This window comes from Saccopteryx leptura, chromosome 2, assembly GCF_036850995.1.
Source record: "Saccopteryx leptura isolate mSacLep1 chromosome 2, mSacLep1_pri_phased_curated, whole genome shotgun sequence".
NCBI lineage: Eukaryota > Metazoa > Chordata > Mammalia > Chiroptera > Emballonuridae > Saccopteryx > Saccopteryx leptura.
The window spans coordinates 3,869,535-3,896,579 of record NC_089504.1 but is presented as its reverse complement, the minus strand read 5'-3'; the positions used below and the strand labels follow the sequence as shown (position 1 = coordinate 3,896,579).

Genomic DNA, 27,045 nt, shown 5'->3' with positions numbered 1-27,045 from the left:
CCCCCTCCTCCGTCTTGCCCACGCGGCCCCTCTCCCCCTCCTCCGTCCGCCCACGCAGGCCCTCTCCCCCTCCTCCGTCCGCCCACGCGGGCCCTCTCCCCCTCCTCTGTCCGCCCACGCGGTCCTCTCCCCCCCTCCTCCGTCCGCCCACGCGGGCCCTCTCCCCCTCCTCCGTCCGCCCACGCGGCCCCTCTCCCCCCCTCCTCCTTCGCGCCCACGCGGGCCCTCTCCCCCTCCTCCGTCTTGCCCACGCGGCTCCTCCCCCCCTCCTCCGTCCGCCCACGCGGGCCCTCTCCCCTTCCTGGCGGGTCCTGCCCGCATCTCACAGTACCGCAGCCATGCCTCTCACCTACCCCACCAGGGACTGGGAGCTGAGTGGGGCTGTGGAGGTGGGGAGCCCCGGGCGCGCTGGCTGCCCCAGGGCCAGTCCTACCTTGGTTTTCTGGTAATGCGTCTTGGCGCCGTCAGACAGGAAGGAATAGCCTTTCGCTACCAAGTTCTCCACGGTGAGAAGACTGCTCTTCAGGTGTTTGCAAAGCCACATGGCCTGCAGACAGGACGGAGGAAAAGAAGAGGTTAGCACCAGCTGTCACGGAGGGAACTCCGTTAACGTGCCGGGTCCTGCCCTAACGGACTGGCCACAGGGGCATAAGGATTTCTGGCTGGAGGGGGCACACTCCCCCCCCAGCACTCCCAGCCGAGGACCTCCGCTCAGATGCCACCTCTCCTCCACCCACCCACTGCCTCCACACCGCGCTGAAACCAACCAACGGGCCACGCTGCCCGCGGCGAGCCTTTCCAAGTCTGCGGACCAGGAGTTGTGAGAACAGGCCAAGGAGAACAGGAAATGCAGGGACAGGGCCTACGTGGGGGTCACAACCACACTCCATACGGACTTTTTCTTAAACATGGGGAGATGACCTATTCTGGCCAAACCATGACTCCATATACAAGGAAAGGATACATTTTAAGGACTAGTCATATAATAAAATGTTCTTAATACCAAGCTTATACTGATGACCATTTGGGCATCCAAGTTAATTCTGAGGGCCCTGAAGGTCCTCTGAGCAGGTATGAACTTCAATTCTCTCTGTCCTCCTGCCAGAAAATGTGGGGGATGTCACAGCAAAGAGCACTTTGGGGCCCTCTGTTTGGATTTTACTCTATACTGTCTACCGTGAAGTTAGATTCTGTGTGTCCCCACACAGAAGTAGCGAGGGACAGTGAATTCGCCTGAAGGCTTGTAGCTGAAACACAGGGCAGGCAGCGCCATTGGGCCCCGCCTCCGGGAGGCAAAGTCCATTGCTGCAGCCAAGCTGGGACTTCACAGAAGAAGGTCTCGCTCCTGAGTCACAAATGCTTCATAAATTCCACCGTGTGATTGGAGAGGAGCTGGAGGGAGGGAGGGAGGGAGGGAGGGAGGAAAGAAGTAAGGAAGGAAGGAAGAAGGAAGGAGAAAGAAAAAAGAAAGAAGGGAGGGAGGGAGGAAGAAAGAGGGGGGAAGAAAGAAAGGAAGGAGGGAGGGAGGGAGGGAGGAAAGAAGTAAGGAAGGAAGGAAGGAGGAAGGAGAAAGAAGGGAGGGAGGGAGGAAGAAAGGGGGGAAGAAAGAAAGGAAGGAGAGAGGAAGGAAGGGAGGGGAGGGAGGGAGGGAGGGAGGGAAAGTGGAAGGATCCCTGGGTGTTGAATGTCTCTGAGACAAAGACCCTTTGCCAAAGAAGCACCCTCCCACTGGGGCACCGACGTCCCTTGACAGGGCTCAGGGAGCCTAGCTCAGCACAGCAGCGACCACGCTGGTCCCTGAGCTCACTGTCCCCTCTGGCCTCCCCAGGAGAGGCTGGTTTGGCCAGTCTGCAGAACCGGACCCTGCCTTTCCAGAGCACCCTGGTAGTGCGCACAGCGACCAGGGCCGAAAGCCCCGGGAATCCGGCTATGAAACAGCCATCTGGGCGGGAGGGCTGCAGAAAGGGGAGAGCCTGCAGCCCGGTCCTGTGGAATAACGTAGAAAATTACAGACAGAGGGCCGGCCGGCCAGGGAGATGGGTGGACTGGTGGTGGATGGACGGAGAAATGAACAAAGCAGCCACACAAACTCTAAAGCAGGGCAGACGCAGGTTACTATGTGCAAGGACTGGCCACCGTCAGCACCAAGCCCATCAGGAGACAGCCCCCACACGCCCAGGCCCGGGCAAGTGCCCAGTGGTGACAGTCCTTGTGGGAGGTGGACTGAGGCTAGCTAACTGGGCTTTGAAGACAGAAAAAGTCCCATCTCAGGTGACTAAAACTGCACCAAGTTTTTGTCCCTTAAAAAATAGGATGGCTCAGTAGATGGGGCATTGACCTGGAACGCTGAGGTCGCCGGTTCGAAACCCTGGGCTTGCCTGGTCAAGGCACACATGGGAGTTCATGCTTCCTGCTCCTCCCCCCCCTTCTCTCTCTCTCTCCTCTCTAAAATGAATAAATAAAATCTTTCTTTTTTTTTTTTTTTTGTATTTCTCTGAAGTGAGAAGCGGGGAGTCAAAGAGACAGACTCCCATATGCTCCCCACCAAGATCCACTCGGCACGCCCACCAGGGGCCGATGCTCTGCCCATCTGGGGTGTTGCTCCATTGCAGCCGGAGCCATTCTAGTGCCTGAGGTGGAGGCCATGGAGCCATCCTCAGCACCCGGGCCAACTTTGCTCTAACAGAGTCCTGGCTGCAGGAGGGAAAGAGAGAGACAGAGAGGAAGGGGAGAGGGGAGAGGGGAGAAGCAGATGGGCACTTCTCCTGTGTGCCCTGGCCGGGAATTGAACCCAGGATTTCCACACACCAGGCCGACGCTCTACTGCTGAGCCAACTGGCCAAGGCCAATAAATAAAATCTTAAAAAAAAAAAAAAAAAAAGCTTAAAGATTAAACCCACAGGTAGGATGGGGCACACCAGCTTCAGGACAAGGCCACCTCCAAGGAGGACGAGACTGTGGTGGCACATCCACTGTGCCTTTAATCTTGTGCTGTCTTTGGACTGAAAAGAGAATTGTCACAGCGTGGCAACACGACACGTCCCTGCAAAGCCCGGGAGCGGAGCGGACACGCCCCTCTGGTCGGCTGCCCTAGTTCGTGGTCGAAATGCTAGGAGTGAATCTGAAGATGCCGTGCCGGGTTCTCAGGAAGGGCTGTGCTGTTTGACCACCAGCACCCCTACCTCGAGAGTCACCCGAGAACAACCCCCAGGTGTGCAAACACGGCGTCCCGGGGCCCCGAGAAAACCCTGGGAGGTGCGCCCCAAAACGTTCGTGCTTGCCTCTGCGTGGTAGGGATGCTACATTTCTGGGCTGGCTGGTTTGTTTTTGTATTTTCTGGGTTTTCTACTATGAACACACACTGCCTCTTGCTACCAGAGGGAAAGTTAAGAAGCAGGGAAAGCTCGGTGGTGATGGAAACCCGCCCAGGTGCGGTCTCGGCCCAGCTCTGCGGGATGAGAGATCGCAGTCACAACACTTAACATGATACACTTACGATCGTGGTTTTCCCCGAGGCTGGCGGACCCAGTATTGCAATCTTCGGCACTGTGGAGTAAAAAGATTTGAATGTCACCGCTCGACATGACAGGGCAGCCTCCCGTGCAAAAGCCACTGCGGGCCGGAGGTATTTATTTCTCTCCTCCCCGGATTTCATTTTCTGCAAGTGACACGGCCGTTTGTCACCCAGAGGTTCCGAGATGCTCCCACCGTAGAGCCTTCTCTCTGTGTTTAGAGAGGTAAGTGATCACCCAGATGGTTTATTTTTCTGTCTCCAGGAAGACACAGTCACGGGAACTATTTTGCCAAACTAATAAATATCAGGAACAATTGAGATTTCAAACGCCATAAAGCATTTTAAACAGGGACTTTGTCTCTGGGACATGCTCTCAAATAAAGCTGTATTTTATGTAAATTGACCTTCAAAGCTTTTTTTCTTTCTTTCTTTTTTTTTCTTTAAATATTTATGCCCTTTTATTTAGCAAATAGTATTCCCCATCATTTTGCAGAGGGAAGTCACGGGGAAGAGCCTGAAGTGTGTGTCCAGATTTATAGAACCCCAGCCAGGAAGGTCTTTGTTTGCAAATATGGGCATTTCTATGCAAATGAAAACGGGTGCTTGCTTCAGAGACAGTCCCTCTCCGGCAGGTTCCTGGCCCCGCAGAATTCCTAAGGTGGCTGCCCGAGGGCCAGGGGGCTGCTGGCCGCTGGGAAATACCAGCCTCTTAAGAAGAGCGTGGAAGGTGTGTGTGTGGGGGGGGTCAAAACGCAGGAAACAGAACGTGGCGCCTGGACAGACGAATCGCTGACCGTCACCTTGATCATGACCTTTCCCCCTAACAGTGGGGAGCAAGGGGCACAGAACAGAGGTCAGGGACGGGGGACAATGTGCACCCCAGCTCACCTGAGCCTCTGATGTCTACGTGTAGAGCCCGTTCCTGCCCAGCCACCAGGAGGGGACCGGCATGTAGAGGACGGACGAGCATCATCTCTAGTCCGGGAGTGGACGCTGAGGAGGATTGAGAGGGTCCCTCTGGGCCACGCAGGGAATGGTCAGCACACCGACGCCCAGCCAGGCTGCTTGGGTTATTAGCCCTCTGCCCAAATACACAGCACCTTCTCGTTCTCAGGGAAAACGCAGAGGGAAAGCGCAAGATGATTCAGACTCGCTCCACAAATACCTCTTCTGTGCTCGGCACTGGGTCGGACGCTGCCCAGAATGGCCAGGGGAACCCTGGTCCCTGGGGACAGTCATGGGGTAACCGCATCGGACGGGCACTGACCAGAGCAAGGACCGGTCCTCCTCTGCCGGCCTCTGATGAGGAGTTGCTCTCTCCTCAACAACATGGCCGATGTTGGACACACCTCGTGGCTTTCTGCTGCTGCATGATTTTCACATGTCACCAACTGACTGCTCTAGGACACTGTTGTTTTCTGTGCCTCCAGACATTTGTGAGTCTGGTTCATCAACCCTACCGACGGGTGATGTGCAGGGAACCTGCTTCTCTGCCACCCAGAGCCTCTCCTGTGGGTGGTGATGTGAGTCGGGGTGTGGGGCAGGAAGGGGCAGACAGGTGCCCCTGGAGAACCTCCCACTGCGATACCCCAGCTCAGCACACGTCTGCACACTTTTCTCTCAGAGGCAGGCTTGGCCACCATGCGTCCTGCCCCTCAGTGTCATGGACTCGGCTTCACGGTCCTTTTTTTTAAGTTAAAGGAGGGGAGATAAAGAGACAGACTCCTGCATGTGCCCAACAAGAATCCACCCGGCAACCTGTGGCTGTGGCTGATGCTTGAATCAACTGAGCTATTTTTAGTGCCTGAAGCTGACACTCAGACCAACTGAGCTATCCTCAAACCAAGCAAGCCACTGGCTGCGGGAGAGTATGAGAGAGAGAAGGGGGAGAGGGAGAGAAGCAAATGGTCACTTCTCATGTGTGCCCTGACTGGGGATCAAACCCAAGATGTCAGCTCACTGAGCCCATGCTCTATCCACTGAGAAAACTGGCCAGGGCCTGATATATATTTTTAATGTATTGATTTTAAAGAGAGAAGAAGGGAGAGAAAGAGACAGGAACATAGATCTGTTCCTGTATGTGCCCTGACCAGGGATTGAACTAGCAACCTCTGTGCTTCAGGACAATGCTCTAATCCACCAAGCTATCTAGTCAGGGCAATTTGCTTCCACTGTTCTTCTGGCTAAAGGGCTCTGAGTCCCTTTAAATCCTCTAGGACCTAGCAGGGCATGACCTTAACAGAAGGCTGGGCGTGTCCCAGTCACCTGAATAGCTTTGCCTTGCTGGGGTTCCTGCCCAGCACCCCAACCCATCCCCTCCCTTGATCTGGAGCCGCCTCATTCTTCCTGAAGATGTTTTCCACGTTCCTACCTTCCCACTCATCACTTCCCATCGGGACTGTCCTATTCACCCCAACCCAAGTTTTGTGCCACAGCTGAGCCGCTGGCGGTATCGCTGACCCCATCCACAGCCGGCTCCCCGAGGAAAGGGCCCAAGTCTCAGCCTCCCCTGCCGCAGTCAGGACTGTAAGGAGCCACACATGCAGTGGACCTGCAGCGGCCTCCTGCCTGGCTGTCCTCCTCACTTGCTGTGGTCACTGAGTGGTTGTCACCTTTGTCACCACCACGACTGCCTCCTGACAAAGGTGCCCTCTGCCACTTGGCATTCTCGGGCTCTAGCCACAGGAAGCAGATACGGTTGAGTCAGAGACCAGAGAGACTCACGGAATCCTGCCCAGGCAGGAGCCAGGCCCACGGCCACCTGCCGGGAACAATGCCCCACATGGTGCGGGAACCAGGGACAGCAGCACTGACATACTGGGGACCAGCCACTGCAGCCTTGCCCGGAGTGGTGCTCACTTACGTGGGCTATGGGGCTGCCACCGGACATCATCACTGTCACCTACAGGGCCCCCAGGGAGAGCAGCTCCCAGACCACATCCCTAGCTGAGCTCACCTGACCAGTGAACTCAGAACACCATCCTCTGCAGAGCCTGCAGCCTAGGGCAAGACCCTCGGGGTGCGCCACCAGGATGCAACCAACAGGATGGAGACGAGGTGGCTTGGGGAGCGTTGGTCAGGGGAGATAACGAGGACAGACTGGGCTGGGGTGCCAGGGGGGGGTTCGGGGAGGGAGAGACGGCGTGCAAGCAGCCGGGAGGGCAGTCGAGGGTGGAAAGGCCCCGTGCACTGAAGCAGAGAGCGTGCTTGGACCGTGCGGAGAAGGCCTGCTTCCCCGAGCCAGAGTGGGGGCACGGGGGGGGGGGGTCGGCCCATGTGCCTGTCTCCCCGCTGCCCCTCTAACCTGAGCGCTAACTGCAGGCGTGCGCCAGAGCTCCTCAGAACTCGGGCCAGACCCGCGGAACCCGAGGCGAAGGGAGCTGCACCCCGACAAGAGGGCTGGGGGACAGGCCAGCCCCCAAGCCGCCCGTGCCTCCTGACCTGGTGCCAGGGTTCAGAGGCTGCTGGGGAAACCGCCCTCCCAGGCCCCCGCAAGTGACACCCAGACCGCACACGTCTGTGGAAACTCTTGAAAAGGGAGCACACCGCGGCCCCCCCACACCCGGCTCCTCGCACATTTATCTGATTAATTTTCAGTTTCTTAAAACCTAACACCTTGAAACTCCAGCCCTGCTCATGAGTAATTATTTATAAACAGTGTCATAAAAGGCTGCTTGACTGCCAAGCGTAATCAACTTCTTCAAACCACTTCAAAGGAAATCAAAAAACCTTTCCATCCACAGATCCTTTTGAGGTTTAACTAGGAGCATGATTTAAAATTCACAAGAAAACCCTTAGGTATTGGAGCTCTAATACACAGCTTTCCTGGACAAACGTTTGATAAGAAACGAAACGTACCATTATATACACCATCGCCCGCTTTAATATTGCCCAGGGCTACTGTAAATGCTCGCTTTGTACCAGCTCGGCTTCTCTCGCGCCAAAGGGGCCGCCAGCCTGTGTGCGGTGTGGTTCCCCTCACCGCCCACCGCACGCTCGCTCTCTGGGACGAGTCCCGAGCCTTTTCTTCCGCACCACCCACCCGGCACCCGTGCCCAGGAAGCAGAGGGTCGAGGGCCGGGGTCCAGGTAACACAGGCCACTGTGTGGCTAGGAGGAGGCATGACGATCTGTCCCGCCGGCCCAGGGCAGTCGAGATGCCCGCAGGATGTCAAGGGGGCCTCCCCACGCCTCCTGTCTTCTGAGCATAGCATCCCCCCACTTCTAGAGAAGTCACAGAAGTGACATCCTCTCCCCTGCCTCCCCTCCGCCTCCCACGTCCCTGCTTCGCCTGCAGGTGGAGGCCTGGCCACGAGGAGGGAGACCCACACACACCCCTCTCTTCTTCTCACTTGAGCAGTTAGGACTTGAGCCAAAGGGCAGAGAGGTTCCCACGTCTATGAGAGCTGCTGCCTAAGGCCTAGGAGGAGGAGTGGAGGGCTGTGCGGAAGAAGTCAACCCCCGGAACAGTGGTTAGTGGGACCCAGTGACTGACGGAGCAGGTGGCCACAAACTGGCCTGCAGCTGAACCGTGCAGGTCTGGGTGCCTCGCCCAGGCCTGAGAGCAGCGGAGCAGGGACAACATGGAGAAGGGGTCAAGGCTGCACGGAGGGCAGCCTTGGAAAGCCACGGGGCCCAGGGGTGGGTAGAAAAGGGTGTGGAGGCGGCGGCAGGCGGTGGCTACGAGGCCAGCGCCCCAGATGACTGTCCAGCCAACGACGGCTGCACTGCGTCCAAAAACAGAAAGGTGATGTTTGACCTTAACAATTCTGGTGAAGCGGATGGTCTGCAAGTGACCTCTGCACACAGAGCTGCGAGATCGAAACGTCCAGATGGAATCGGCCCCAAGGTCCAGGCTTTTGAAGAGTGGCTCCGGCCGGGAACACAGGAAGGCAAGGTGGGTGGCTGGAGAAGGTGGCCCTCCTGGCCCCACAAGGTCCCGGCTCCATGTCCACCGGGGGAATACGGGCTCCCAGTCAACATCCATTCTCAGTGCTGCCCACTGGAGCCTCAGAAAGGGGCAGCGGGGGGTTCTCTTTGAACCACTTGGCCGAGGTGTGTGAAATGGCCCCTCGATCTGGTGGCCTGTGGCCACGCCCAAAACCATGAGGACCTGCGGGCAGAGGTCGCTGGGAAGGCCAGGTGTGCCCGGCTTACCTGCAGGCTGGAGTCTCCTCTTACTTTCTTTTTCTTAAAGTTACTCAGCGTCCATTCTCATTGGGCCTCTGAACCGCACCACGAGGCATCTCAAGCCTCCATCTGTCTCAGCTGCAGCAGGTGCTGATCTCGCTGGTGTGCTGGTACCTCCTTCAAAGCGGTTCCAGCTCCAATGAAGGAAACATCAAAGCTCCACGAGCCCAGCCCTCCTGACAGCTCACACAGGACAGCACGAGCCTCCTCCACCAGCAGATCAACCGTGGGGCGGAGCCTCTTCTCCCCACTCCCAGGTTCTGTGCTCTGGCCGTGGGTCCAGCTGACCCACACTCGGGCCAAGGTGTGGGGAGCCCTGGGACTCATCAGTGGATGCCAATAATGAGACCATCAGGAACACCCAAGTGCTGCCTGTCTAGGTAGACCAGAGACCAAATTTACACGTGACAGATGGAGTGATCACGGAGCGTACACCCCACAGGCGACCTCGCTGGGGCATGTGAAAGCATTGATAATTGATTCCATGGGCCACTTGAAGTTTCCCTTTTAATAACTTGGCGAGAAAATTTTTATTAGTTGTGCTCCCAAGGAAATTAAGGCATTTCTCAATTAACCACCAGCTCAAGTTGTCAAAACTCCTCCCACCCTGTTCTGACCTCCCTTCAGACGCAGGAGGACAGATTGGTTCACAGCTGTTCCTGGGAGGAGGAGGGAGGGCCCCCCCGGGACCCTCCCCTCCTCGGCCAAGTGCTCACCGTTATCATTGTCTTGCTGCAAGTGACTGAGCATGAACGGGATGGGATCCTTGGGCTGGTGGATCAGGAGTTGCTCCAGCATGTTCTGTGGGTGCAGGGCAGACACGCAGGTGGTTAACATCAGCAAGGGCACCCACAACCCCCAGCTCAGGTGGCCCGGCATCTGGGCATCCTGGGTGATGGCTATGAGGCCTGCTCTCTCCACTGCACCCCACCAATACGCCTTCAACTGGGGACCCACTCCCTGCCCCGCTTGGGCCCCCGTGAGCAGAGGCGCGAGGGAGGGGCTGTGTGGGTTTTCCTGGGAAGGCACCTGGAGGGACGGCGCTCCTGACTCAGGGCCGGGGCCCTCTCTCCTCGGTCCCTTTGCACTTCGTAGTTCTGCACCCGAGCCTGCGCAGATGCTGCTGCCTCGGCTGGGAGCCGGGCCCCTCAGTCCTCAAGTCTCGATGCAAACGTGCCTTCCTGACCACATGCACTAGGTGAACCCTGCCATAGGCTCCCACAGCCGCCGCGCAGCCCGTCTCTGCCTCTCCCCTGTCCCATGGCACGGTCACAGTAAGTACCCAATCCAGATGTCTGCAGGGGGACACGGCCATCGCAGCTACCAAAGTAGCTCCGGAGTGCGACAGAATATTTAGCTGCCAAAATCCTTAACAGTCCTGGGATGCCTGGCCATTTAATTCCAATGGAAAGAGCTTCCAGGGAATGAGAACAAAGGCACAGGGGTGGACAGGGCAGCTGAGAGGAGCTGGTGGTACAGCAGGGGCTCCCGGCAGCCCTGGTGACAAGTACAGAGTGGCTTCTGCCCCGCCCCGTGAGGCAGAGAGCACTGAGCTGTGGGAAGTCCTAGCCCCACTCCAAATCTCACCAGCAAGTCCCTTTCCTTCTCTGGGCCTCAGCTTCCTGTTACACCGCATGGCTGCATGAGCCTCCTAGTCATAGATCTCTGGTGAGACGGTGGGACATGATTTTACATGGTTCACAGATGAACAGTCCTAATTTCACTTTCAAATAGTTGCATACCTAATGTGTATTAGAAAAATACATCAGACCTATGATCTCAAGGATATTGCTCAGGACGAGAACATTAGTTTATTTTTAAAAAATGGGTTGACTTAAATGATTAAGTTAAATGAAAACTTGCTGGTAGTTACATGAATCTATACGGGTGATACAATTTCATAGAATGGTAGGTACACCAAAAAACAAACAAACAAAAAAGAGTGCAGATGAAAATAATGAAATCCAATTAAAGCCTATAGTCTGGTTAGAAGTCTTGTACCAAAGTCAGTGTCCTGGTTTTGACGATGTACCAACAGTGCTATTAGATGTGATCACTGGGGGAAACTGGGGGAAGGGTCCACCAGCACTTCATACAATATTCGTAACTTCCTTTGGGTCTAAAAATTTTTTTTTATTTTAATGGAAAATGTGGAAATGGTAAAAACCATGGAGGGTCACACAAATGACTAAGGACTGTACTCCAAGAATTCTGGGACTGCTCCTTCCAACAGACACTATAGCGATACACCAAGTTCTCTAGAGCAGACCACAGTGCCCCCTGGAGCTCCCCAATCCTGCCCACTGCCTGATGGCTTATAACTCAACTAGCCACTTGCTTTATAATTGTCACTCAAATTTCTCTCTCTCTCTCCCCCCCCCCTCTCTCCCTTTCCTCTATTAGTAAACACCTTCCAAAGGAAGCATATGTTTGCTGGAGAGATGGAGACTCGTTTCTTAGTCTAAGCTCTGTTCTCCCATGTGCAGGTCAGAGGTTCAAATGACCACAGGTGTGTCACAGTGATGCTTCCAGGATGAGGAAGACCCAGAAGAGCAGACAGATGCTCTGGAAACTGGGCTCCAGCTTCCCTTTGGCCCTCAGCATCTGAGTGGCTGGACAGCTCCTGACAGCGTTTCTCTACAGGAGGTGCAGCAGGGACCCCGGAAGCACACGCCAGGGCAGGGCTCTGCTGAAGGTCATACAGGGAGTGGGGGCCTAGTCCAGCCAGGAACCCAGGAGGAGAGCTGGGGAGCTGCCAGCAATTGCTGGCCCTGAAGAGGAAGGGGCAGGTGGGAAATGCTGCTGCTGTCCACACCAGAGGGATGCTGTCCCAGGAGGCGGCCACCTCAGAAGAGGAGCTTGCCAATCTTGAGCTCGGACACTCCCCACCCCGCTCGGAAACCAAGGCTGCAGACAGACTGAATTGTCAGCGTGGGGATGAGCCCTCTGGAAGCCACCTCTTGCAGCCCCTCACTTCACAGACGGGGAAACTGAGAACAGGAAGGGATTTGTTCCAGGTCATCCCGCCGGCTGGCGCAGAGCCAGGGTCAGAGGGCTTGCCCCCTTTCCCCCAGCTGGGTCCGTGGGACAGGGACAGAAGCAGGGGTCCCTCGGGGTCCCGACAGCACAGGAGTCAGACACTCCAAGTTAGGCAGCCTCGTGGGTAACAAACGTGGCTCCCCAGCTGCCGGGTCGCCGCCGGCGCGCACCCTGGCACAGCGACAGAGGCTCCCTGGCCGCTGCCCAATGTCGCGACAGAGCAGGACTGCCCGGGTCACCTGCATCATCTCGAAGATGTGGTTCGCCTCCCCGTACTGGGGCATTTCCGGGGGGATGCGGTGCGGCGCGGTGGTCGCGTCCATGCTGCGGTGCAGCGCGGTCGCTCCCTAGTAACCGCCGTCGTTAAGGGCGCCGCTCCTTAACGTCATCGGCGCGCGCGCCGTTCCCTAGTGACCGCCGTCGCTAGGGGCGCCGCTTCGTGACGTCATTGGCTCGCGCCGCGGGGCCTGGACTCGTGCTCCTCGCCCCGCGCGTTCGCCCAACATGGACAAGTGCTTTCCGCGCCCGGCCGCACGGTCCCTTTTGCGTGTCCCAGCGGGGCATCTCAGGTTGCTTCCAGCTGTGGCCCCGGGAGAGCCCCCCTAGTGTTGAGACACCCGACAACAAACACCCCGAGGGCACTTTGGCGCCTCCCCACCTCCCACCAGGGGGCAGGAGGCCGATCCTGCTTCTGGTTCTGCCTACGCGTCCCGCCCTGGGCGTTAGGTTCTCTGGCCTCAGTTTCCCCATCTTTAAAATGAAGAATAAAATAAGAGGAGTTCATGAGTCCAGTCCAAGGGCCGAGGGTCCCACTGAAAACCTCCCGCCCAACTCGTAGCTGCTGAGCCCCAGGAAACCCCGCCCGTCGGATCCAGGGGCGGGACTGTCACGTGGCCCGATTGCTATGGCACCCAAGGTAACAATCAGACCCGTGGCCCCGCCTCTTCTTCCCGCTGCCTTCCCACCCTATACCCCACCCCCCCACCCCAGGACCTGGGAATGGCCTGCCCCGCCCCGCCCGGGCCCCAGGCACCCACGGAGGGACTCCAGCTTTAGGGCGCTCTGTGAGTGGAGGCAGCTCTGGAACAAGCAAGGTTAAAGCTCTGGGTTTGGAAACTGGGGAGGAGGTGGAGGGGAGCAGAGAGTGCAGGGCACCACCGCTGCTGCTGCTCAGGGAGGCCGGGAGGGTGCGACCAGAGAGTGCAGGGCACCACCGCCGCTTCTGCTCAGGGAGGCCGGGAGGGTGCGACGTGGTGCGGAGGTGCGGAGTCGCGTTAATCCCCGGGGAGGGGGGACCAGACCAGACAGGTGTCGGACGCAGCACTGAATTGGGAGCCCCAGCTCTTGTTGCCATTCTTAGCGGGAGCTACCGTTTGTGCGCTGTGTGTGCTTTCAACGTTGGTGTCTGTGCACGTTATGGAGAGGGTGTTAATCAATACATATTGCCCAAAGTTCAAATCCTGATGACCTCTTACTACCTTCGTTAGCCTGCCCTATGCCTCACTTTCCTTCCCTGTGAAGCAGGGGGTGAGGGGGTGTATAGAAGGATCCCGTGAGCTAATATATCTGAAATGTTAGACAGTAACTGGCATCTAGTAAGGGCACACTACATAGGAGCTACTATTAGTATTGTCTCATTTAATCTTTGCATCAACCCTGAGAGAGGGGTACCTTCCTTCCCATTTTACACATGAGAATTTGGAGGATCAGAATGGTGAAAAGGAGTTGGCTGAATGACTTTGGAGAAGTCATTTCCTCCTTTCTGGAAATCATCAGTTGTTGACCACAGAGCATTAGAATCCCAAAGCCCCTTGAAGAACCTCTAAATTCAAACTCCCTCTTTTTATCGATGGATAAACTCAGGCCCCAAAAGGGGGAAATTGTTGGCTAAGGTCACTTGTTAATCCAAGGCAGTGCCAGGACTGGAACTAAGTGTCCTGACTCCTAGCCAAAGCCGCCTCCCGTCAGTCGCCAGCCCTGGAGACATGCCCTCCAACAGTGAAAGGCTGACTTCTGCCTCCTCCTCAGAACGGCTTCCTCAAAGCATGCAAACCTTGGTAGGCTTGTCAAACCCAACTGCAAAGACAGCTGGGGAAGAAAAGGAAGCTGCCTCCCCCTGAAAGAAGAACACAACAACCAGGCCTGCAATTTGCACTGGAGAGGTTCATTTTGCTTCCTGGACATTTCTGAAATGACTTGCCTTTCTCCTCATTTATTTTAAGCCCTAGGCACTTTTCATACCAGGATGTAATCTTCTTTAGCAGTCTGGGAAAATACAAATCAATTAAAGCCAAAAAACCTATTGGGTAATCATTTTTTCCTTCCTCCTTCCCCAAATCGAGAAGTACCTGCACCCTGAGCCTTTCATCCCGACTAATTTGGCTGCAGTGACTCTCGTTCAGGGGACAATCACTTTGGATAGCTTATTACAGCTCTTCTCACGACATTCCTGGCGTGCATGTCACAAGTCTCTAGGATCAAGAACCGAGTCAGTTTTTTCTCTCAGGGGCTCTTGGGGCCACCAGCCAAGGTAGCGCCGTATCCCTGGAGGACTGGCAGCCCCAGGAATCCCCAGGAGGGTGGCAGGGAGCCAGGCTCACAGGATGGCCTCTGACGGCTAGTCCTCATTGCTTTGGGACGGGGAACAGAGAGCAGTCACAAGAGAGTGGAAGCAAAGTTCAGGGGTCCATGGAGGACTCAAACAGCACCCCAGGTCCTTGGTGTCACCCCCACGCACACACACCAGAACCCCCAACCACAGTCAGTCTGATGTCTGGCGTGTTCATCTGTGTGGACCATCGCAGAGAGAGAGAGGGCTCAGACTTTATAAATCAGGCAGAGGTGAGCGGGAAACCCTGCCTTGCTCACTTCCCAGCTGTGTGATAGCAACTTCATCATCTGTCACATGGTGATAACTGTGGTACCCTGATCCCAGGGCCATGGCGAGGGCTTGAGGTAGGTAGGGCCTGTCCAGGGTTCTCTGAGAGGCCCAGCGAGTAACCTGCTATGAGGAAGACCAGGGCGAGCCGTCCAGGCTCTGGTTGAGGACTGGACCACCTGCGCTGCCCCCAACCACCTCCTGCAAACGCCCCTCTGGCAGACTGTGGAGCCCCTCGTTTCTGACACCCCACTCCACTTCCCCGCTCCTCTTTCTCTTCAGCTGTGTCATTGTCTAACCAGGCGTCCCCAAACTACGGCCCGCGGGCCGCATGTGGCCCCCTGAGGCCATTTATCCGGCCCCCCGCCGCACTCCCGGAAGGGGCACCTCTTTCCTTGGTGGTCAGTGAGAGGAGCACTGTATGTGGTGGCCCTCCAATGGTCTGAGGGACAGTGAACTGGCCCCCTGTGTAAAAAGTTTGGGGACCTCTGGAACTACTCTCCATTCACTGATCTTTCTGGTCCACCTCCCTCTCCAAATGGTAGGTCCTCCAGGGTAGGGAATGTCACCTGTGTTGTTCAATGTCATATAGCGCAGCGCCCTAAATAGTGTCTGGCCCACAGTAGGCACAGCAGTGTGAGTGACTGAATGAACTTGGCTTAGACGCCTTCAGTGGTCTCGAAGTGCTCTGCCTGACACCTGGCTCCCTCGGCCTTACCTGTCCACTGCTCTCTGTACTTCCCACAAGATTCCCACACCCCCACCTCTGCCGTCTTTTGGGGTGCGCACCATGCCTGTGAGGCAATCCCCTGTCATCGCATGTGCACTGTTTAATGACGGTGGCTTTGACTGCTCTGACGACCAGGCACTACCATATTCCTAGGGGCTCCACACCTCACACCTCTCATCTCGGGTATGCATGTCAGAGCTCTGGGGTTCAGGCCAAACAGCTTGCCCAAGGCGAGCAAAAAAACCCGGTGGGATGAGGATTTGAACCCGGGACTGTGTGACTCTGGAGCTCAGGGTCTTACCCGGCAGCCACAGCTCCCAGCACCCTGGGAGAAGTCCCGGCTGACCACGCACACTCCCATCCCCAGCACCCTGGGAGAAGTCCAGGCTGACCACGCACACTCCCCTCCCCAGCACCCTGGGAGAAGTCCCGGCTGACCACGCACACTCCCCTCCCCAGCACCCTGGGAGAAGTCCCGGCTGACCACGCACACTCCCCTCCCCAGCACCCTGGGAGAAGTCCAGGCTGACCACGCACACTCCCCTCCCCGAGCACCCGGCTCTGTGCTGCCCTCTGCCTCTCCCAGGTTTCAACCCCCGGGGCAGATTGGTAAACCCTGGGGCCCCAGCTAGGTGAGGCCATTTGCCTCCATGCAAAACTTCAGGGGGGACCCCAAACCTCAGTAATCAAGAAGATAACCTTTTAGCACAATATTTTTTAAAAAATCATAATCAGTGCAAACATTCATTTAGTATAAAATATCACAGATTTTTTAAAAAAGACGGGATCAGTGTTACTGAGTTGCCCCTTTGCCTCAGGCTCCATGGTGGGGGGCACAGCCCCGTACCCCAGCCTGTCTCTATTTTAAATTCTGACATTTTGTTCCTCAGGGACTTTTCCGTGTTAGCTTTTATTTTATTTTTTTATTTAGATTTTTATTCATTTTAGAGATAAGAGAGAGAGAGAAGGGGGGGCAGGAAGCATCAACTCCCTTGTGTGCCTTGACCGGGCAAGCCCGGGGTCTTCAACGGGCAATCTCAGCATTCCAGGTCGAGGCTTTACCCACTGTGCTACCACAGGCCAGGCCAGCTTTTATGTCTTTAAATAGAGCAGGGGTCAGGAACCTTTTTGGCTGAGAGAGCCATGAACGCCACATATTTTAAAATGTAATTCCGTGAGAGCCATACAACAACCCATGTACATTACACATTATCCAATAAAAATTTGGTGTTGTCCCGGAGGACAGCTGTGATTGGCTCCAGCCACCCGCAACCATGAACATGAGCGGTAGGAAATGAATGGAATGGATTGTAATACATGAGACTGTTTTATATTTTTAACGTTATTTCTTTTATTAAAGATTTGTCTGCGAGCCAGATGCAGCCATCAAAAGGGCCACATCTGGCTCGTGAGCCATAGGTTCCCGACCCCTGAAATAGAGCATTAACTATCTATCTTTACCCGTCTGGATCGCTGAGTCACCTGGCACCCCCTGAATTTTGCACGGAGGTGTGTCTCCCTGGCCTCCCTCAAGTCCAGGCCCCGTGAGCATGAGCGTGAGCAGGCCAGGGGAGGCACAACAGAAAACCAGGTCTGCCTTCCGGGGCAGGCGGGAAGCAGAGGGCAGACACCGTGGCTGGATACGGCAGGTGCTCCAAAAACAGAGGGCCCCCACTGCGTCCCCAGCCCCAGCTCCCTTCCTGCTAGCCCACTCCAGGTGGGGTGGTGCTGAGTGGTTAGGAGGTGGCCCCAGCCCAGCCGGTCCCCAGGGGAGCTGCGCTGCTCTGCTGGCAAACAGGGGACCCCCACTGCGTCCCCAGCCCCGGCTCCCTTCCTGCTAGCCCACTCCAGATGGGGTGGTGCTGAGTGGTTAGGAGGTGGCCCCAGCCCAGCCGGTCCCCAGGGGAGCTGCGCTGCTCTGCTGGCAAACAGGGGGCCCCCACTGCGTCCCCAGCCCCGGCTCCCTTCCTGCTAGCCCACTCCAGATGGGGTGGTGCTGAGTGGTTAGGAGGTGGCCCCAGCCCAGCCGGTCCCCAGGGGAGCTGCGCTGCTCGCTGGCAAACAGGCACTACGGCTCCCAGGGGCGGCCTCAGGACGCTGCCGCTGAAGCGTGGTGCTCCATTAGATTTACAGTGGACCGGCCCGGGGCTACAGGCCCGGGGTTACGGGGCGCCTGGGTCAGGGCCCCTTCCAACGCGGCTCCCTCGCTGTACGCCAGCTCCTGGCCCCTCCCCCAGCCTTCCCAAGCTCTGTGCTTTACTTCCTCCTCCAGTCACGGTCACAGGGCCACCTTCTGGTCTGTTCCCCTTGCTGTTCCCTTTCCTCCCCGTTGCCATCTCCTTCCTCTTGCCACAGAGACGCCCTCCCGGCTCCAGCCCTGCTCTGGGCTCTCGGCGCTGAGGGGCACAGAGCAGAAAGAAATGCCCTCCAGCCCCTCCTACCCGTTCTCACTCCTCTCCACCCGAACCTGCCAGGAAGCCTGGATCAACCCGTCCTTCCGACCTGTCCTTCGTGTCCTCCCGACCCGTCCTCCCCTTGTAGCATCTCACCTGGACACCCCCCCCCCCAAGAGGCACAGCCTCCTCAGACCCCTGCTCGCGTGGGGCGCATCCAGGCCTGGGCTCCAGGTGTGCTGGTGCCTTGAGGTCGAGGGACAGCCAGCTGTGGCAGCTTGGAGGATGCTGGCTAGCCACCAGGAAGCCGGGGGCCTAGGGGGTCCGGGGCCCAAGCCTGCTGGGACACCCTGGGTATCCGCCCCCCTCCCCCTGAAAGTAAAGGAGTAAAGGAGAGTTGATCTGCTGATGTTCCTTCCAACTCAAACATTCCACAGATCTGTTACCTGGAGTCTTTTTGCCTGTGCTTAGCAAAATTATGACATCATGGAGGGCAGAACCCACGGCTTTTGTCCCCAGAGGAGATTCTAGAGGAGCTGTGAACTGCCTGGACCACACCTGGGACAGTGAGGCACTCATGTTTCCAATCAGGGTCACTCTGCCCTCAATGTGGGAGGCAGGGAGGAGAGGCCAGCAGCCAAGCCCCGTCCAGGACCGGGCAAACCCCAGATCAGGGCCCCCGCCCGAGGTCCTGCGCTGCCCCTGCCCCTGCTTGGCCCCCCGGGAAGAATCCCACCAGCTGCAGTGGCAGATGTTTTAAAACAATTTGGCCCAAGCTGTTAAAATCAGATTGTACACGCTGTGGCACATTCCTTGATCCCAGCTGTTGCTGGCACCGCAAAGAGGCATTGGAGGCTGGGTGCTTGTGTGTGGGACCCCGAGTCTGGAGAGACTAAGGACCAGAGAAATTCTTGTTCATGGTGGCAGGAAGTCATCTTTTATGGCAAAGACTGTGTGCTTGGCTCGGGTCGGGTTCAGGTCTCTCGTGGACAGCCTTGGGGGTGGGGGTGGGGGTCTTGAGCAAGCGTCTTGCATGAGAGGGACTCTGTCCCTTCTGTGCAAAATGAGAGTGACAGCAGTCTCTGCCCGCAGGCTGTGTGGGGGGCTTCATGCAGGGCTCCCCCACGAGGCGGGCTATGAGTGTTCTGCAGCCGACTGAGGACTCACAGAGCTGTATCTGGGGCGGCCCCGGGGACCTCAGCGCTCTGCCTCTCCTCCCCAGACTACTGTTCCCCTGGAAGTGCACACAGAGCAGGGAGCAGGGAGCAGGGAGGGCCGTCATGAATGAGCTGAAGGAATCCCTGCGGAGCATCGAGCAGAAGTACAAGCTGTTCCAGCAGCAGCAATTTACCTTCATCGCGGCCCTGGAGCACTGTCGGGAGAACGCCCACGACAAGATCCGGCCCATCTCCAGCATCGAGCAGGTGGCCCTGCCGGCCGGCCGGGCGGGCGGGTGGGCAGGCAGGTGGGCAGGCCAAGACCCTGGGAACCTGCCCGGCCCAGAGGGTCCTAGGCAGCACCAGGCCCTGGCTCTGGCTAGGATGATGAAAAACAAACAAACCCAAGGCCAAGAGAGGGAAGCACATTTGTGCCAGGACTCGGGTCCTAGCTGGTGGGATGAGGGGCCCGTTCTTTCCCTCGCCACGAGAACGAAGCGGTTAAAGATGCAGGCTCAAGACTCAGCGGCTACTTTCCCTGGGCCACCTGTGACCTCGGGCCAGTGATGTGCCGCTCTGTGTCCCCCTACCCAAGGAGAACGGCCACCCCTGCCAGCCACATCCCTTTAGAAAATTGTTTTCCGATTTTTTTGTTGTTGTTGTATTTTTCTGAAGTAAGAAGTGGGGAGGCAGAGAGACAGACTCCCACATGCGCCCGACCGGGATCCAGCCAGCATGCCCACCAGGGGGCTATGCTCTACCCATCTGGGGCATTGCTCCATTGCAACAGGAGCTATTCTAGTGCCTGAGGCAGAGGCCATGGAGCCATCCTCAGCGCCTGGGCCAACTTTGCTCCAATGGAGCCTTGGCTGCAGGAGGGGAAGAGAGAGACAGAGAGAAAGGAGAGGGGGAGGGGTGCAGAAGCAGATGAGTGCTTCTCCTGTGTGCTCTGGCCGGGAATCAAACCTGGGACTTCCACACACCAGGCCAACGCTCTACCACTGAGCCCACTGGCCAGGGCCTGTTTTCCGATTTTTGTAACTACTTCTTCCCAGTTTTTTAACTTGAAAAATTGTAAACCTACGGACTATGGACACCCATATAACCTTCACTAGACCCACCAATCTGTAACACGTGGCCAGGTTTCCTGCTCTCTCCGGATATACCCCGTCCCTGAACTGTGTGGGACTAGGTTGGAGGCGTCCTTTCCAGCCTACGCCGCAGCGGCTCGGACATCCAAGGGCCCCGGACAGGTTTTCAGTAGGAGACCCGCCACCTCTGCTCAGAGACTCCCCAGCCCTCTGGTGGCCTCAGGTTCAGCGGAGGCTTCCAGTCAACAGTGGTCCCACAACTGGACTCTCCACCTCAAGTGCTGGCTCTCCACTCTCCCCCTGCCCTCCCCAGCCAGACACACCCACAGGTGCCATGTGCACAGCAGGTGGCCCGGCGACCTTGCTCTGTTGTGGTTACACACAGCAAACACTCCTGCAGCACCCACGGCTCAGGGCAGGTGTGCCAGGGAGCGGGTGAGCGCTAGGTGTCCCAGCCTCTTCCCCCTCGCAGAGGGACACTTCAGAGATCGTTGGGGGAAGACACCCATTAGCAACAGATGGCAGTCCACAGACGGTGACACCAGGAAGGCCTGGTTGAGACTGACAACTTGATGGTGCTGGGGTGGGGGGGTGGGGACGTCCCTTCACCAGATAGCGGAGGGCGGGGGAAGTATTTGGCGGGGAAATGGGACGGGAATCCCCACCACCACCCCCAGTGCCTCCCCAGCACAAGGTCACTCTGCCCTGGTCCGGCCTCAGATCCAGAGTCACTGGGTGGGCCCAGGTCACTCTGGAGAGACAGAACCCCTGACCCAGGAGAGAACCCCCCCCCCCCCACTGGAAGGATCTGAAAGTAGGTCAGCTGCAGCCCTGTCCTGAGCACCTGAGGGACGGTCCCTACTCCTGCCTCTGCAACACATTCCCGGAGCCTCAGCTGTGTTCTTGCTATTTCTGTGCCTCACCCACTGCAGCTGACTTGTCTATGGTGCGAGGTAGGGACGTTGGTGTCCTCACATGGACAGTCACCTCCCCCAGCCCCACTGCCTGACTGTCCCTCCTTACTCTGCCGGGGACACACAGGATTTTGGTCTGCCACCCCCCCACACCCAGCAGTCCTCGAAGTGGGACTGTGGCATGAAAAGTTGACAGTGAGCCCACTGCTCGAGGCATCAGCAGAGGGCCGTGGGGACCGGTGGAGGTACGGGCATGGAGCCCTGCGGGACCAGGTCCCCGCACCTCTCTGAGCCTCCGCCGTCAGCTGTGAAGTGAGGGTTGACGAGCTCCCCCAGTAGCGCTTAGGTGCGGGTGTGTGAAACCAGGCCCGCGCTGCGCTGTGCCCGGTGCTCGGGAGACTCTGCGGTGTTGGCTCCACACAGCGGCCCAGACGTCCAAATGCCCCGGCGTTGCTGGCCTGGCGCCCGTGACCCTGGGAGGCTGAGGAGGCCGGGTGGAGCCCCCAGATGTCGGCCCCAGAGAAGCAGCGGCCGGGCTGGGAGGGGGTGCTGCCTCACGGCTCGCTGGCGCCTGCAGGTGCAGAGCTACATGGAACACTACTGCGTCAACTCCACAGACCGCCGCGCGCTGCTCATGTTCCTGGGCCTGTGCACGGAGCTGAGCAGGCTCTGCCAGCGCCTCGAGGCCCTGCACCCGGGGACCCCGGTCACCAACAACCTCCTGGAGAAGTGCAAAGCCCTGGTGAGCCAGAGCAACGACCTGAGTGTCCTGAGAGCCACGTAAGTCGTCCCCCCCCCCCCCCCCGGGCCCCTTGGTGAGGCCTCAGTGAGCGGTGAGCGCAGGCAGGAGGGAGACAGGGACAGAGATGGGAGGCGGGGCTCTGCTGAGCGGGCAGTTCAGTCTGAACCGACAGAGCCCAGGGGTGGGCAGGGGGGGAGCTTAGGTCCACTGATGTCTTGAAATGACTCTGACCCAAATCGGTTCGAGTGAAAACAAGGGACCCTGAAGCCCTGACAATGGGGCACAGAGCCTCTTCTGGGAGCAGCCCCAGGCACCGGGGTGGGGTGGGGGCGTGGGGGGCTCGCCCAGGCATGGCGGGGAGGTGCTCCTACAGCCTTGTTGCCACAAGCCACAGAGCAGCAGGACATCTGGAGCCCATTCCCACGGGCATCAGCACCACCAGTGGGGTTCCCTGACCCTGAGTCCTGCATAGACTCCCAGATTCTCCAGAAAGCTAGACAGACACGAGGGCAGGAAAAGTCAAGGGGACAGATAGCACCCTGGAGCTATGAGAGTGGGTTTCCCCAAACCGCGGGCAAGTGGCTCGCAGCTCCCTCCTTTACACCAGGATTACGTGGGCTCTTGGGCCCCCAAACCTGGGGACCCACAACGTTGGAAACGGGGAGCCTGGCCTGGTGCCTGCGCAGGGCTGACACCTCCCCAGGGGAGTCCGTGGGAGGTCAGGGTGAAGGCGCCCTGCCCGGGCTCTGGTCCCCTGGAGTGGGGGCTCACCGGCCCGGCCGCCCCCCTGCAGGTACCCCCATGATGTGGTGAACCACCTGAGCTGTGACGAGGCCAGGAACCACTACGGGGGCGTGGTCAGCCTCATCCCCCTGGTCCTAGACCTGATGAAGGAGTGGGTGGCCCACTCGGAGAAGCTGCCCCGCAAGGAGCTGCAGCACGTGAGTGAGCCCCGGCGGCGCCAGGGGGCGGCCACGCCAGCCGCGCAGCCCCCCGGGACCAGAGGCCCCCAGCCTGGGTTAAGAAAGCACCAGTACAGGCGGCTCACGAAAGACAGCCTCAGACTCAAGGGGAAAGGCAGAGGGTGTTCCAAGCCTCCCTGGAAACCTCCCGGTGGGAAACTGTAACCGAGCGGCGTGACCTGCTCGCCCGCCCCGCCCTGGCCCGGCCCCTGGGGGCTCACGACACCTGCTTTGCACTGGGCGCTCCATCTCCACCAGCCCCCACGGTCCCTGCCACTCGTTAACCTCAAAGGGGACGGCCCAATATACCGTGGAAAACCTCGCTCCCGCTCTTGCTTTAAACTTCTGCTTGCCCCTGCCTCCGAGAGCAGGCCCTGTGCCAACGCCCAGGGGCCCCGCGGGTGGGGTGCGGGGCACAGGGTGTCCTGGGAGGCTGGGAAGGAGCGAAGGCCCCGACCGTCCGACCTGGTCCTCTCCGAGCTCCCACTGCGCACTCCACCAGGCCGCCAGGCCGCAGGTCCAGCCTTAGGAGGCCGCACAGCTGCTGTCCCGCCGCAGTGGGAACCGCAGGCCGGTGCAGCTCTGGGCCAGACGGGGCCGCTCCCGCCAGCTAGCCAGGCTGCCGCAGGGTTGGCGTGCTGAGCATCCTCGGGGCGACCAGGTCTCTGCAGAGCCCACAGGGAACGAGCCCGCCTCCCCTCGCCTGTCCGTGGGAGAGGGAGGCAGAAGAGCCGGAAGAGCTCTGACCGCGGGGCTCCTGTCTGGCCGGGCAGCTGCCTGGTTTCCCCGACACGAGCGAGGCCCAGACAGCGTGAACCGTGTCGCTGGCTTCCGAGCACGCAGGAAGTGCTGTCTCTCTGACTCTCGGTTTTCCCTCCACAGGGGGCGGCTTAGCTTCTGTATTCTTGCTTCCCTGGGGGCTACACTCAAGAATAAAAGTTGTTCTACCACCTGTCTGCCCAGCTTGGCTTCCTGGGCTTTCTCTCTCGTAAGGAAAACCATGTGTCCTCAGGCCTCGGCGGATGCCAGGTAGCACCCGTTAGCACACAGCAGCCACTACAGACAGACGCCCAGCTCCGGAGGGTGCTTCCCAGAGGGTCTGCCAAACACACCCAGGAAGCCGCGTTACCCCCCACCCACCCCGTGCGTTAGAGACCTGCCCGGACAAGGACTCCTGAGCTTCCCAGACAAAATTAAAAACTGCCACCTGAGCCTTTGTCTCAAAGGACAAAGGAGCTGCTTCCACCCGTTAACAGGGAATACCACACCCCTTTCCAGGGCAGCAGGCGGGGCACAAAGCCAACGGAGCTCTTTGCTCCGACCCTGCCTCCGGATGTCCCGAGAAAGAAGAGGTAAGGCCAGGGCAAATCTAACCATCATTTAAAGGCAGTTTCTTGCCTTCTCCCCCATCTCCACCCTACCCCCTGGCACACGGAAGGTGCTGGGTGCCAGCCGCACTTTGTCCTTAACACAAAACACACTGGGCAAGGCTCAGGGTCAACCAGCCCTTGACCAGTGAGCTCCCCCTCACTGGGCTCCCCCTGAAGGCTACGCTAGCCCAGCGTGCCCTCCGGCCTTTCGGGACGCGGGCGCACACCGGCCGGGTGGCAGTGCAGGCCTGGCAGGCCACTGCTTCCCCTGGGCCGGGTCACCTCCCTCCCTCCTCCCACCCACACTCTCTGGGGAAAGGGCATGAATTGGAGGCAGGTCATTTCAAGGATGTGTGGCTGTTGGCCAGGTTCTGAAATTTGTCAGCACCCCCCCACACACGGGACGTGGCGACCACCTCAGACCCAGGCTCCAAGGTTCCCACATCCCTGGACGTGTCCCGACTCGGCCCCCAGCCCCTCAGGGGCCCACGCGAGTCACTGCACGCCGCACCGCAGACTCCAAGGTTCCCACATCCCTGGACGTGTCCCGACTCGGCCCCCAGCCCCTCAGGGGCCCACGCGAGTCACTGCACGCCGCACCGCAGACTCCAAGGTTCCCACATCCCTGGACGCGTCCCGACTCGGCCCCCAGCCCCTCAGGGGCCCACGCGAGTCACTGCACCCCGCACCGCAGAGTAGTGCAAAACGATAGTTTTTATTTGTTCACAGTTAAACACAAGCAACTGCCGTGACATTTTAGAACATTCTAAGGACAGCAAACCCTTTTGATTCCAGTCCCCGCTCACTAAGATTGTACCTTTTCTCTCGCGTTCACGTTCATGGCGTCTGATGCGGATTGTTTGACATGCTTTTATAGGACGGAGGTGGGGAGGTTTAGACCTTTGACAAGAGATGAGTTTGTAAAATTTAAAAACAGTTAAAAAAAAAAGAAATCTGTTTCTGTGATGGGACCTCTTTCACTGCAAGTGAGCCACTTGGGCCATGATTGAGTTATAAAACTAGATTCTGTTGGCAACATCGTCCCTCCGTAATGTACTTATGGTCCACAGAAGTCTTCGGAAAGGTGATCGCTGATTCTTCCTCGTGCAGGACGCCTGGCTGCCTCCCTGACATGCCCTCGGGCCCAAACACTGCATGGGGTGGGGAAGGGAGGAGGGCTGGCCTGGGAGGGGGCTCAAACTCTCAGGGGTCTCCTCAGAAAGGCCTGTTCCAACAGGTCAGCTAGCTGACTGAGCCCAGAGGATGGACAATTTTGTGGCACTGGGGTGGGGAGGGGAGGGGAGGGGAGGGGAGGGAGGGAGGGAGGGAGGAAGGGATTCCAGGGGAGGTGGGGGCAGGGGCAGAAAGCTCCTCTGCCCTCATGAACTCATTTCAAGGCTGAACGCAGTCGTGGACACACGTGCTCCCTGTCCTGGGCTGGCGTCCCGTGTGGCTCCGCTCCTCTCTTCAAGCGAGCACACAAAGACAGCGGGACGGCGTGGCAAAGGCAGACACTCTGCACTCCCAGGCACATCATGGCCGGGACATGAGCCACTCGGGGACAAGGGTCACAGCAACAGCCTGGGGCCAGGCCCCAACCTCAACTGGTTCTTTCACCACCAGGGAGAAGCTTGATCAAGTGCAATCGATGGGGGTGGAGAGCGGGGGCGCGGGTCCCAGAACTCTGGATGTAAACAGATACACAACCGTCTGCAGACCGGGAACATTCCTACCACTCCCTGCCGGTCAGTCTTAAAGCCTGTACCTCAAAGGGTAAAAACACAGCCAAGTAAGACGTGCTGATTTGGGTCATCCCAATGGACAGACAGCCCTCTCTCTCCTCACAGCAGACACACTCCTGGGTGGGACCGGTGGCCCCAGGGACCGCTGGCACGCCCCTGCAACGCAGCTCGGTGCTCCTGCTCTGGAAGATGGGCGTCTACACAGGACTGCCTCTCATTTGTTCTTGTAACCCCCCCCCCCCCAGCAGCAGTCTGCCTGGTGCTCGGTGGCCCCCGTGTGGGCTGGTGCGGTAGGTGCGCTGGCTTCCCCACAGTCCTCCACAGCTCCACGGTCCGCCTCACGCATCCTCTCATCCCCACGGGCGCTTTATCCATCGTCTGCTATGGGACTGCCACCCCAACCTTCCAACAGCAGCCCGCGTGCTGCCGCAGAGGGCTGGCGCCTCCAGAGCTGTTTCTTGTCTCCTGATCCGCCCCGGGGTATGCCGGCCTCTGGCCGAGCTGGCCAGGGGGCTGACCTTCCCAGTGTCAGTGGCTTCTGGGACCTGACTCTGGATTGTAACAGCTCATCCTGCAGGAAGGGTTTGGACCGTGTCCCCCTGAAGAGGGCACACACATTTTGGCTCAAGCAGCGCACCTGCCGCTCCACCCCCACCTGCAGTCCCTGACAGCCGTCGGCTTCCACGGCTCCTTCCCAGAGGCTCGCAGTGTTCCCTCCCGAGGAACTGCGGACGAGCCCCGGGGTCCCTCCCACACACCCGCCTTCTAAGGCCGGTCACTTCATCTCCAAGGACGACTCTTAAAACCTCTCAATCCAAGAAACAAATGGCCTTTGCTTCCTATGTTTGGACTTCAATCGGTTTTCTTACTCGTGACCGGTGTTTCTTCAAACGCCACAGTAACGATGTTTACATGTAACAGCGGGGCCTTGTCAAAGCTTTCCTGAGCCCACACGTCCACGTCTGACATAGGTCCGTGTGCTCAGAAACACGCTCTCTCCAGACACCAGCTCCGGCCCGCCCAACCCAGACCGCCCTGCAGGCTGCCTCCTACATGTCATGCTGCCCAGGAGCGGCCCCCAGCCCCTCAGTGTCAGGAGGGACCAGGACACCGGCCCTAGCGCGGGGTGGAGGCCGCCTGGCCCAGCACGTGAGCACCACAGCACCCTGCAGCCCGGGCTCTGCCCCCGCGCCTCTGCCTCGCCTGCCGCCCGGCCGATTCTCTGGACTTCTGTGCGGTCCCCTCTCCCTCCTGAGAAACGCCGCGGCAGCACCAGGGGGCGACCTGCCGACGCCGTTGCAGGTTCACCCATCCCAAAACCAAA

The 27,045-nt window shown here is 58.5% G+C and overlaps 2 protein-coding genes across 5 annotated transcripts in view; one reads left to right on the top strand and one right to left on the bottom strand.

Annotated features, from left to right (window-relative positions):
- Window positions 1-12,105, bottom strand: part of AK8 (adenylate kinase 8) — a 120,949-nt gene extending 108,844 nt beyond the window's left edge. Inside the window, exons 1-4 of one of the 2 annotated variants that reach the window (XM_066366816.1) lie at window positions 11,982-12,105; window positions 9,420-9,504; window positions 3,497-3,546; window positions 434-547 (exon numbers count right to left, since the gene is read on the bottom strand). In XM_066366816.1, the coding sequence (XP_066222913.1) occupies window positions 434-547; window positions 3,497-3,546; window positions 9,420-9,504; window positions 11,982-12,065 (333 nt within the window). In that variant the 5' untranslated portion in view covers window positions 12,066-12,105. The remainder of the gene's footprint in view (window positions 1-433; window positions 548-3,496; window positions 3,547-9,419; window positions 9,505-11,981) is intronic. The other variant, XM_066366817.1, reaches the window with a different exon arrangement.
- A 521-nt stretch (window positions 12,106-12,626) lies between these two features.
- On the top strand, window positions 12,627-24,010 carry SPACA9 (sperm acrosome associated 9). Of its 3 annotated transcripts, XM_066365564.1 has the most exons (5): window positions 12,721-12,836; window positions 18,966-19,167; window positions 21,483-21,685; window positions 22,441-22,588; window positions 23,492-24,010. In XM_066365564.1, the coding sequence occupies exons 2-5, from the start codon at window positions 19,024-19,026 to the stop codon at window positions 23,501-23,503; spliced, it is 507 nt and encodes a 168-aa protein (XP_066221661.1). In that variant the 5' UTR covers window positions 12,721-12,836; window positions 18,966-19,023; the 3' UTR covers window positions 23,504-24,010. The 3 variants fall into 3 exon arrangements, with proteins under 3 accessions (XP_066221660.1, XP_066221661.1, XP_066221659.1); XM_066365563.1 differs by lacking the exon at window positions 12,721-12,836 and adding an exon at window positions 12,627-12,658 and having other exon boundaries at window positions 22,441-24,010; XM_066365562.1 differs by having other exon boundaries at window positions 22,441-24,010.
- Window positions 24,011-27,045: the final 3,035 nt, after the last annotated feature.

What these genes read in the sequence shown, in the direction of transcription:
- SPACA9 (XM_066365563.1), top strand. Translation starts at nt 19,024, where the DNA reads ATGAATGAGCTGAAGGAATCCCTGCGGAGCATCGAGCAGAAGTACAAG. An exon ending in CCATCTCCAGCATCGAGCAG is followed by an intron (nt 19,168 to 21,482) that starts GTGGCCCTGCCG and finishes TGGCGCCTGCAG; the next exon opens with GTGCAGAGCTACATGGAACA. An exon ending in CTGAGTGTCCTGAGAGCCAC is followed by an intron (nt 21,686 to 22,440) that starts GTAAGTCGTCCC and finishes GCCCCCCTGCAG; the next exon opens with GTACCCCCATGATGTGGTGA.